The 12,290-nt window shown below is 44.3% G+C and overlaps 1 protein-coding gene across 7 annotated transcripts in view; it reads left to right on the top strand.

Annotated features, from left to right (window-relative positions):
• The window catches only part of TLL2 (tolloid like 2), a 96,365-nt gene that overhangs the window by 57,139 nt on the left and 26,936 nt on the right, over window positions 1-12,290 (top strand). For 6 of the 7 annotated variants that reach the window (XM_054831833.1, XM_054831835.1, XM_054831834.1 and 3 more), the window contains 4 exons: window positions 1,729-1,846; window positions 2,262-2,440; window positions 2,744-2,849; window positions 8,648-8,772. In XM_054831833.1, the coding sequence (XP_054687808.1) occupies window positions 1,729-1,846; window positions 2,262-2,440; window positions 2,744-2,849; window positions 8,648-8,772 (528 nt within the window). Of the gene's footprint in view, window positions 1-1,728; window positions 1,847-2,261; window positions 2,441-2,743; window positions 2,862-3,168; window positions 3,172-8,647; window positions 8,773-12,290 lie in introns of those variants that run through there. The other variant, XM_054831840.1, reaches the window with a different exon arrangement.

Raw genomic sequence — 12,290 nt, forward strand, 5'->3', positions numbered from 1 at the left:
TGGGCACCAAACTTCAGGGTTTCCTCTAGCTGTGTGAGGGAGAGGAACAGTGAGCTGAGTCCCAGGGTGGATGAGGAGCTCTCCAGAGTATCCTTTTCAGGATCTTTATAGCATCTCTGGGGCGCTGTCCAAACTAAGATGTCTGTTGGGGTGCAGCAGATAAGTCCCTCATGCAAAGCAGACAGACAGCTTGCTCTGATGCCACCTCTCTGTAGCTCAATGGTTCCCCATGGGATTGGTTTCCTTGACTTGATGACAAATCAAGACAAATTGGTTTCCTTGATTTGATGACAAATGCTCTGTGCCTCACTGGAGCCAGCTCCTTCCTGTGTCCCCCAGGTTGCCACTTAGATCCAGCAGAACTTATTCCCTTGAGCTCCTGTGATATACTTTTGTCCCAGCAGCAAAGGGCAGTTTGGGAACCACTCCTGTACAGCGTGGGTTTGCCCCCCCAGTCATGCCTCTTCTGCAAGCTTGGGGTGATCCTCGAGACCTCTTTAACATGTTCACCCAGACCCTGTCTCATACTGGCACCCGCACTGCTGCCAGGAGTCTGTGAAGCCCCAGTGGAAGGGTCTGTTCACCTCTTACAAAAGGAGGGGCTCATGCAACCTGGCAGGATATTGAGTAGCCTGCTAGCCACAGCTGTCCCCCTGCATTTCCCAGAGAACAGCCATCCCCATCCCTCAGGGTCTGATGAGAAAGTCTTCTCTGTGTTATGTGTGTCCTACTGCCCTAACCCATCCAGAGTAGGTAACACCATCTTTCCATGTGGGTGAGTGTGTAAGAAGCAGCTCTCACCATAGCACAATTCTCTCTTGCGTTCAGCTTGGTGGTTTGCTTCAGCTTAATCCCACCCTGGAGCTCCTGTCTGTATTCCTTGTGCATTTTTGATGTACTTCCGGCCTTTCCCCGCTCTCTAGCCCCTCTTGAGAGCGGCCGCTTGCTCTGTGCAGCGGCTGTGCTGGAAAGGCAGTGTAGGGAGGCTCCTGGCCATGTGCTGCTCTGGGGCATCACTTCCCAGCTGTCTGTGTGACTGTGCTGGATGCTGCTGAGTGACCACTGGAGGTATGCTGCTCCCTGGGGAGGGAAGGTCCTGTGGGCTGTCTTCTTGCTAGTGTGCAACAGGTATAATACCTGACTTCTCAGGTGTGTCTCTGTGCAAGTCCTGAGCTGTGCCTCAGTTCAAGCACAGAGCAGCAGTGTATCTCTATACCTTCTTACGCTGCCCTGTGACTGCCTTTAGCTCCTATATAGTTTTTGCTTCTAATTTTGAATACCTAGTGGCAGTTTTGCCTTAGTTTTGAGGAGCATCTGTAGGATTCGTGAGGTTGAAAGCTGTGTGTGATCATGTTATGCTGCAGCATGAGAGCAAATTTGGCACACCATCGAGTAGCTGGTGCACAGATCAGAACACCCAGCAGCTCTGCCAGAATGACCTCTACCTAGTGAGGTGACATGTCTCATGTGCAGAAGTGTTGATGTGCTTAACCAAGTTTGCTACCTGTTTAATTAGAGCAATTGGTTCATCAAATAGAAGGAGAGAAAAGTATGATACAGTAGGTTAGTGCTATAGTAGGAAGTGGGTCCCAGATTCCTAGAGGTGTCTACAGGTATAAGATTGACTGTTGGGAAAGATTGACTGTTCCCTTTTCCAGATGAACTTCATCAGAGATTTTCCTGAAAGCCTGGCCTTCACTATTTGCTCTTTTTGGATTTCTTTTTCAGGAACCCAAAGAGCTATCTTTAAGCAAGCGATGAGGCACTGGGAGAAGCATACTTGTGTGACATTTGTGGAGAGAACTGATGAAGAGAGTTTCATTGTGTTCACGTATAGAACGTGTGGGTAAGTGATACACACATTACCTGCAGCTATCTGTCACAAACATCCCTTTCATTGATGGATGTTTTTGTAAGTCTAGCTCTAGTCAGAATAAACCAAAGGCTACGTTGGGGAATCTGTCAGAGAGATCCGTTCTTATTCCCTTATGCCAGGATAATCTAGTATTTGCTCAGAAGGTGATAAGCCTTTCTTGATTCTTTTTCCTGGGATAACACTTAAGTGTATATATGCATTTTTATAGACATGCACTTATGTGTTTTCTTTATATGGACACACACACACACGCACGTTAAGTACATATAGTGTACGCAACCGCTGGCCGGTCCTGGACCTTGCCAAATGCCATCTTCTGTTTCCATGTCTCAGGCTTCCCCTACAGATTGACGTACTGCATGGGTTTGTGGGTTTTCTTTTCCAGATGCTGCTCATATGTGGGTCGCCGAGGAGGAGGCCCTCAGGCTATATCCATTGGGAAGAACTGTGACAAGTTTGGTATTGTGGCTCATGAGCTGGGTCATGTGGTGGGTTTCTGGCATGAGCACACCCGGCCTGACAGGGACCAGCATGTCACGATCATCAGAGAGAACATACAGCAAGGTGAAATAGCACTTCAGGTTATTCCACTTGGCTTTTGGGTGGGTGGAAACCATTCTTGCTGGACTTGTGGAAAACCCTAGTGGTCTGTGAGTTGGGATGGAGAAGAAGAAATATTACCAGTCCTTGCCTAGAATAAGGGTCAAAATAGGTGGGTGAATAGAGGTTTTGGATGCCCAGCTGGAATTGTTAGAATGTAGGAGTATATTCCTTTTCATTCTAGGTGCGCAGAGGTGGGAGGCTTTTTCATTCTTTTTTCTTTTTCTTAAGTGATTTGTTTTTTTCCCTTTGTGTTTGGCATCACAGGTCAGGAGTACAACTTTTTAAAGATGGAAGCTGGGGAAGTGAACTCGCTGGGAGAGACCTATGACTTTGACAGCATCATGCACTATGCTAGGAACACATTCTCCAGGTGATAAGCTAAGTTTACATATCCTTAGGACTATTTTCAGTAGTTGTGATTAGCTCTGTGGGATATATGGAGCCTAGAAGGAGACCTGTGATCTATTGCAGAGATATGTGCAGTTGCAGTGAGCTTTGCTGCATTGCAAAGCTTGGAAAGTATTTGAGAAAGCAAGGTGGGTGAAGTATGGTGGACTCCTGTTTTCCCTTTCCCATTATCTTCACCCAGTGCTGATAATCTCAGAGACCTTCCAAAGCCATGTTAGCATGTTTTGCAACTTTCCCATAGAGCACGTATGTATGTGTGTATGTATCTGCCCAACTTCAAGGAGGTAATGCTAAAAACACCTTTGAATCTCTCGGCTGTCCAGCTCATGCTTTGGAGTTGCAATATTGCCTTCTGAATCCCTAGCAATTTTGCCAAGGGATAAAGAGACTTTAAACTTTAGATCATGATCTTTAATTGCTTGGCTATTTTTTTAACCATTTATGCATGTGCTTTATATCATGGCCTCTGCAGGTCTGTGATTCTGTGTGACTGGGTTCTTCATGGAGAAGTTTTCAGTCCTGTTCCTGCCCCAGCTAACTGGCCAATTTCTGTGTAGCCTGTTTGCTCTTGACTCCCATCTCATCCCTCCAGATGGAGTCTGTTTTGTGATCAGATAGCCCTACTGGATAGAGAGGTGAAATAAGCATAGTTATTTATGTCCTGGATTTGGAATGAGAGCTGCTGGATGACCAGCTCTGTTTTGCTGCATTATTTGAAGTTTTTTCTATAAATCCCACTACCGCTCCTTCCCAAGAGCTTTCCTTCACTACATGCCATGAGTAAAGGGAATGGGAGGCAGAACGCAAATATTCACGCTCTTGAGAACTTTTTGTTGCAAAAATTAAACGTGTCTTTGGGGTGCTTTTAATTTTCTCGCTCCCCAGTTATATGGAGTTGCCAAGCCTATTATTTTGTGCTTTTGTTTCTGAAACTTTGCGTCAACCAGGGGAAAATTATCAAACTTGCTGAAATGCTGCTTGTTCTGGCAGGGGGAGATGGTGGCTGGGCAAGGGTGCTTTGCAACCTTCAGAGATTTCTTTGGATCAGATACCCAAAGCAAACAATTTTTCTTCCCTTGATGCATCTGCTGGACCCTTACAGCATTTGCTAAACTCTAAATGGTTAGAATTGTCTTGCACAAAAGCAGGATTAAGTTATTACCACCATTTATATTGTGGATGCCTTTGAGTCTGTGTCTCTTGAAAACCAGGGTCCTTCAGAACACTGCTGGGCCAAAAAGGGATAAAAATGGCAAGAGTCCTTCTAAATTTAAATTGGTGCTTAATAGGATTTTTAAGTCTGTTTTCTTTAAGCCCTTTGTCTCTGTGACCCACCCTCACCCCAGTAGCAGCCTTTGTGCAGTAATTGAACTGAGCACTAAGTGCCTCTGTGGACTGATTGTGCTCTCACCGTAAATAGGCAGTGCTGGGAACAGGCTGTTACTTTACCAAGACCTGTCTTGACATCTGCTCCCCTAAGGGAACCACACTTACTTTGCCAATCAGTGGAGACTTGTGAACGTACGCATGTCCCCTTCCCACCTTACTGAGGTTTGCGGGTGCTGGCCAATTGCAACCAAAACTGCAATAGAGCCCATGAAGATACTAAGTTCCAGCAAGTTTCGTTAAGATCTGTGGCTAGCTAGGGAGATAGCCCCTGCGTGACGCTGCTAAGGGAAGAGCTGTAGTGGGTGTGTTAGTATGTTAGCATGCACCAGAAAGTCCACGTAGGAGGAAGATGGTCTGAGCACCCGACCAGTGAGATGGGGTGTGTGAGTGAGAAGGAGGTGAAGGACTCAGAGCTGTGTCTGTGGCTCATTGTCTTGAAGCAACTCTTACGTGGCACTTAGCACAACCTTGTTGTTTATGTCTCCTGTGAACATGGACAATAGCAAATCACATGGTGTTGCCATGGTCAAATGCTACTGCAGATCCTAGGCTCTTTTATTCGAAACTTTGTACCTAGAACAGAAAGGGGCAGTTTTTCTGAGACACAATGAGTACTAGCAATGGAAACTGTTTCCAGTGGTGCTTTTGAAAGTTGCTGCAGGAGTCACTGCTCATTTTCAGTGCAGAGCGAAACACGTTTCTCATTTGTGTCTGTGGGTAATAGGAATAGGAGTATGGCACAAGAGGCTGTAGTGAGAGCAGTAACAAGGTTTTACCATGGGAACTTCTGCTCTTGTCTATGTCAGAAAGTTGCCTATTTTGCAGAGTATGGCTGCAGGCTTTTATTTCCTGGTACGTTCCTTACAGACATGGCAGCAAATTAAATTGAATATTGCTGTCTCATTAACCAATTTTTTTTTTTTTTTTTTTTACTGATGTCAAGATGCATAAATGGCAGCTTAGCAATAAGAAAGCTTAAACCTCCATGCAGCCCTAAGCAAATAGTGGGTTACCTTAATTCACTAAGCCTCTTGCTAGTGAACGTGGCAGCACAGCCTGGAGTTACAAAACGTGACCTTTGCAAAGCTCCTGTTTGAATCAGGATGCAGGTAGTACCACCTGCATGTCAAGGGGCATCTTCTTGAGGTATTGACAACATGCCATCCTAATCCTGCACCAGATAAATCCTCCACAGGTTTTACTGTGTGAAGTAGGGTTATGTTGTCTCTCCTCTGTAGTTTGGGATATAAATACAGAGTTGGGACGAAATGTAGCTACCTGCAGCTGAGTGCTTAACCTGCCTTGAACATCTGCTTCCTTGAGTGGTGTTTAAAGCACCTCTGTCTATTGCCCTCAGATGGGATGGTGAATATTCCGCATTTCTCAAGATCAGTTGATAATTTCATAATGTTTACTTAACACTTTACACATTCAGGGTACTATGTAGGTGCTAATGACTCTTGAGAGCATCTCTCCTTAAACTCTGTCGTTCTTAGCTAGTAGCAATGGTGGGTTGTTGTGCTTGACTTACCACTGCATTGGGCAGCTAATTCATGCTCTGCCTGTGCCTGGACAGCAGGAGAATGGAGCATCCAGGATTCCTGGGTTCTTTTTCTACCTCTGGGAGGGTTTTGATGTCAGAGTACCTGAGCTGCTCTGTTTAATGATGTCTGCTTGGTGCTTATTAATTTGTGAGCCAAAGTTTTGGTGCTCTTAGAGACACTCACCAAACATGCAACTTAACATCATAAGCAGATGGGGTTTGGGTGGACAGCATGGGACTGCTGGGATGGGGGTGGTTTAGGCCAGAAAGACTCTCCACTGTTCTCAGTTCCTTTGGTTGTAAAATGAGAGGAACTATACTTACTACCTCCTAATTTGGAGTCATGTTCAGCAATGCATGTGAAGGAAGCACAAAATTCAGTTGGTGGAAAAAGCAAACCCAGAAATCTTACTGGCCCAACCTAGGGTACAGCCTTCTGGAAGAAAACATGTCTGGCAAGTAATAAGGGATCACAAGGTAATTTGAAGCTGTAGGTTGTTTGTGTTACGTGAGCACTACCTTAGGTGTATGCTATGTGCAGGAGGCTGGGGGCTGTGAGTAGGCAGTCGTGGGGGCTGGAATGGGGAAAAGAATCAAAAGTTGGAATGTCCAAGTGGTGGTTTCTCTATTAAACTTTGTCGTTCTTCCCTGGATGAGCCTGGATATCTGCAGAAAGCATTTCACTGGCCACAGAAGTCCCTGCCAAATGCTGAGTTCTTCTGTGAACTCCTGAGGAGGCTTGAAAACTTACTGTGAGCAAATCGACCTGTTTCTCTGTTCGTGGTATTTCTGGAATTGGAGGATTTATTTTCAATACACAAATAAATTTAGCTTGAGGCATGCAGCTGGCATGTAGAATGCCAGTCTGAATTTGTCAATCAAAATTTGATGGGCTCACCTCAGAGCTTGTAAGCACTGATTTTAGTGCTGATCAGGAATTTTCCTACCACTGGAAAAAAACCCCAAACATTGATTCTAGTTTTAAAAACAGATTAAATTCCTTCTCCGCTATTCCTTCCTTCAGTTTGAGTATTTACAACATAATTTTTCCCCCCAAAATATGTCTAATAGAATGATATTTTCTGTTCAAGAACATTGGCTGCAGCTCTGGACAGCTGTGATCCAAGTACTCTGCTTGCAGTATTTATTTAAAATTAAACCAATACAAAAAACCCCTCTCTCAAACTCCTTCCTTACGGCTCTTATGCAGCTGAGCAGCCTAATGAACAGAATTACTGGTGTACTTAGAGCTTTACCCTTACTTGAAGACTTTTGTATCAGGGCTAGGCAGCACTAAAATTATTGCTTCTGCCCCGATTTCCCATCGGACTCCATGGGCAGCTGTGTCCTGTCCTTCAGAAAAAGAAGTCTGCCTCCCAGAGCTGATGCTGAGTTTCAAGCTCACTGTTAGCCTTGGCACCTCCAAGCCTCTTAGACATTCAGGGCTGCAGTGAAATGGTTTCTGTGGACTGGACAGCCTGGCCGTGAGAGCTTGGATTTACCAACCTGGAGTTCAGGCTTCTGATTTCTCCCTCCCACTTTAGTCCTAATGCTGCCTTGGGGTCTCTCTTGCGTGCAAGCTTTTGCTTGGATGCACAGACTTTGCATTTTCATGGAAGTGAGCTTAAATCCTTTTCTGGACTGAGATCAGAAGCGCAGTAGAGAGCTCCTGAATATGAAGTACCACATGGAAGAAATAGCAGCGAGGAAAAAGAGGCAGAGAGAAATGGAGTTATTAGCTTGGAAACTCGTGCAGAACAAAGGTAGAGTGCTTGATCTTTTTCTCTTGTCTGTGGCAACCGCAGTCACTGCCAGCGCAACCCCATCTGCTGCTGAACAAATTCCCCTTCCCTCTGCTCCTTCGGCTTAAGTGCCCAATCTGTCCTCCTGCTGAGCCAGATGTGCCATGAACTTTCTGCAAGAATATTTCATTGCCTTTTCTGATTTATGGCAAGGAACCTGTCTATACTCCAACAGAGGCAGCAGCAATCTTGATATATCATAAGAGGAATTTACTGGACTGGCAGACTTGCCTGTACATTTGGAAGCTGTCTGCTATAGCAAGAAGGCCAGCTGTGCTGGTTCTGGCTGGGATAGAGTTAATTTCCTTATAGTAACCGGTATGGGGCCGTGTTTTGTATCTGTGCTGAAAACAGTGTTAATAACAGAGGGATGTTTTTGTTATTGCTGAGCAGTGCTTACACTGAGTCAAGGCCTTTTCTGCCCCTCACCCCACCCCACCTGTGAGCAGGCTGGGGATGTACAAGAAGTTGAGAGGGGATGCAAGCGGGACAGCTGACCCCAACTGACCAAAGGGACATTCCATACCATATGACATCATGCTCAGAATATAAAGCTGGGGGAAGAAGGAGGAAGAGGGGGATGTTTGGAGTGATGGCGTTTGTCTTCCCAAGTAACCATTGCACCTGATGGAGCCCTGCTTTCCTGGAGATGGCTGAACACCTGCCTGTCAATGGGAAGCGGTGAATGAATTCCTGGTTTTGCTTTGCCTGTATGTGCGGCTTTTGCTTTACCTATTAAACTGTCTTTATCTCAGCCCACAAGTTTTTTCACTTTTACTCTTCTGATTCTCTCTCCATCCCACCGGGGGGAGTGAGCGAGCGGCTGTGTAGGGCTTAGTTCCTGACTGGGGTTAAACCACGACACCACCTCAAGACATGTGGTTATCACAATCTGCATTACTATTGCTTGTTAGCATGGGCTATATGGTCATGGGGATGGTGTGGGAGGCCTGCCAGGATGACTTTCTGTGCATCGTGTCACTTTCCCTACTTCACTGCTCTTTGTCTCTCTGCTCTTCCCTTTAGAGGGGTTTTCCTCGACACCATCCTTCCCCGTCGTGATGATAATGGGGTCCGGCCAACTATTGGTCAGCGTATTCGCCTGAGTCAGGGAGACATCGCTCAGGCAAGGAAGTTATACAAATGCCCAGGTAAATATGGCTTGTGGAGATGGCTCCAGCTTTATTGTAGACACGTGGTTTATCTAGAAGGTGTTAGGGTTCAAAAGCACCTTAGTGATCCCTTTGATGAAGGAAATTCAGGAAATGTAGACCATCAAATGCTTCAAGCTGGAGCTGTGGGAGAATTGAACTTGCCTAACATGTCCTCCCCTATTAGTATTTTGTCAGTATTCCTGTTTGGTTTAGGGCTTCAGATTTGTCTGGTGTTGTCTACTGAAACTAGTAAGAGGAGGTGCAGAGGAGGCTGGGAAAGAGGGACGAGGATGAGGCTTGTATTTTGCTGGTGTTTTTATATACATACACTGTCTAGAATGAAGGGTGTAGGCTCTGTTCATAGAAAATGAAATCAATGTACAAGACCATGGACAGAGAGGGGACTAGGAGTTAGCAAAGTGGCAGAGGGATCTGGTAGACCAAGGTCTCTGCACACCAACCATCAAACTTCTGTTGAGTTATTTATACAGATGTTGTCCCAGCGATGAGCCTTAAGGAAACCCTAAATGTATCTCTGTGATAATGAAGTGTTGCACTGAGGCTTGGGAGATAACCTGGAAGAATGCTCAAAGATGCTGATTTGTGAAACAACCAGGTGCTGGAAGCTGGTGCTTTGGGTTGTTTGGGGGAGGGCTGTATCCTGGTTGATAGACCAGGAAGAGCTTTGCTAGAGAACCCAACTAAGTATGTGTGACATACTAAAGACCAATAGTCTGGGTCCTGCTTTATCTGGGGTCTGAAAAGATTGACAAAAAGAGCATTGGGATCCCAGATACAATTAGGAGATTAAATTTACCCATCAGAACAAAAAGACTGTTTTAAAGTGGAGATGTTAGTGAAAGTTTATGCAACAGTTTTAGCTGAATAGGTTAAAAGAGAAAACTAAATTTTGGAGAACAAATCTGCTAGACTTAAGGGTGGGTTGAATATGAGGATGTAAAGAGACTTGAAGCAAAAGTGACATCCAATCTGGTGCCTGTGGCGTGGACTGCGGTGACTGAGAAGGGAGATAGCATGGGAGGTGTGATGCTCAGAAGGAGAAATTTTAATAAACTCTGTTGAATTTCTGCTGGTAGTGAAACATCCATGAAAAGATATTGGAGAATGAGAGACTTGCCCTAATTTTGCAGAATGAGTCAGTAACATTTGTAATCATGCAGGGAGGGAAAAAAAGGACTTCTGCAAGTGTGGAGCAGGAGGTTATCTAAATGGGTCAATCTGGCCAGCATATTGATCTCATTGAGAGTGGTTTGACTGATCATAAACCTAATAAAAAGATAAATGATTAATCCTCTTGGAATAAGTATATCGGAGAGAGGGGAGAAGGTGAGGAGGAGAGATAAGTATTACCGATATAAAGTCACACCTTAAGTGAATGGCTGGCTAGCACTGCTCTGTGAACCATTCATGAGGCCATGGAAAATGTCAATAGCTGGTGTGCAAATCCATTTTTGCTCTGTATCCAGCTATGAGTCAGAGAGTATGGGTTCATAATGGTCTAGAATAAATTCTGAGGATCAGCAGTGCTTCAGGGTCCATGATGTTTGAGGATCACTGCTTAACTTACAGTGAGTGATGTAACTTTCTTAGGTGTGCTAGTTCTAACTACCTTTTTTCTTTTTACCACTCATAATTTTCTCTACTTTGCTTTTGGTTGAACAAGATGTAGTTCTTGGAAAATTATCTCACGGATTAGTTTAGGGATTGGTTTGTTTGAATACTAAAAAATAAAAAAAAGGAATGTCGTGCACCATGTTTTTTTGATTGGGTCAGACTTAATCCAAGCAGCTTTTCATTCTCATAGCTAGAAGCATTGACTAGATTCAGATTTCTTGAGGCAAGCTGAAAAGCCACTTTGGCCTGAGGTTAAAGTCGAACTAAAAGCTACAAAGCAACTTTCTTAAAATGAGGACCCTTCTGAGTCTCAAGTTTCCATTTGCAAAGTAGAACTTTTCTACTTTTTAGGCTTTTTCCCACAAAGCTTTAGCAGAGGTTATTGCAGTTCAGAAAATACCTGGCAGCAGAATGATCAGAGCTTTAAGCCTACTAAACAAATTTTCTTCAAATATCTATTGGGTTTTTGTTTCTTTCTTTTTTTTTTTTCTTTTGCTTTGCGTGAAAATTTATTGAATCTCTAGCTTGAAAAGTTCTCTTCTGCAAAATGCAAACTACAGGAGTTCAAAACCAAGGGACTTCAGTTGCATGTTTGAGCAGGGTCTGAATGAGACTTTTGGTTGAGGACAACTTTGTTCAGTAATGAAGCTGAGGATTTTTAGGTAAAACACAACAATATAATGCAGAAGTTGAATGGCAGATGGTTTCACTTTTAGAGAGTATCCACCTGAGAATGTCTGAGAAAATGCCCCAAAAAAAAGAGCTAGCGTGGTGGAAGATGAATTGCAAGCATGCACCGGTATAAGCCTGAATGACTGCTGTGTCTATTGTAAGAAACAGGGCTTTCCAACTCATTAGACTGGAGCTCTTGTGGCTGCTACAGTTAGGGCTGGCTTAGCTTTTCCATTCTAAAACCCTGCTGTTTTAAATTGCTCTTAATTCCCCAAAGCTTATACCTGCTGGGTTACAGTTAGTGCCAAACCAGGTGAAACCAAATGAAATTTGTTGAAGGAATTTCTACAAGGCAAGATGCGTTCTGCTGCACAGTGGTAAATGCTAGATTTGATATGGCTGTATGGTTGAGGATTTGATGAGTATAGTCACTACCAAAGACTTTAAACCAGCACATCCTGCTGCCTTGTGCTGTGCTAAAGGAAACAGGCCTGTGTGGCTGTGCTAACTGTGCAGAAATGGTTAAACTATAAATTGAGAATGGTCCTGCTGTATGTCATCCCATCCAATTCTCCGTGCAGCTTCAAAAAGGTGTGGTGTACCAGTAACTGCTGATGAGCAGTAAGTGCCTGTCACTCAACTACTTAATTTACAGATGACTTCTGAAACATTCACCTTTTCTACCTTGCTTTTTGCCTCTGTTCCTTTCTAGCAGCTTGCGTGTGCTGAAAGGCCAGCCTCTCCTAGCATGTCTGGAGAGTTTCCTCTGCAAGGGTTGGATAGTTAGCTAGGTCTCCTTTCATGATGTTTCAGTGGAGCAGTGTTTGGTGGTAGATACGTTAGTACCTGTTCCATAATTACACAGTCTTGCCAGGTACTGTGTAATTACACTTGAGAGAATTCAGCCTGGGCTGTCAGAAACCTTCACTGTGGTTCAGCTGAGAGCAGTAATCCTCTTTGTCCTGTGTCATTACGGTCATGTAGTACGTGTTCCAAATGATTTAGAGCTCTCTTCATCATTTCATATTTGTTTAAACAGATTTTTTTTTTAGCAGAGAAAAAGAACATTTATGTATCTTGGTGAGTTATGGATTGGAATCCCTTCTTTATTGTGACACCTTGTCAGATGTTGCCATTTCTAGAGCCATCCTAAGGTGGTGGTGACTCCAGACTAGTGGTGATGCTGGAGGATCAGCTGAAGAATGGCT

Source organism: Grus americana, chromosome 7 (genome assembly GCF_028858705.1).
Source record: "Grus americana isolate bGruAme1 chromosome 7, bGruAme1.mat, whole genome shotgun sequence".
Lineage (NCBI taxonomy): Eukaryota > Metazoa > Chordata > Aves > Gruiformes > Gruidae > Grus > Grus americana.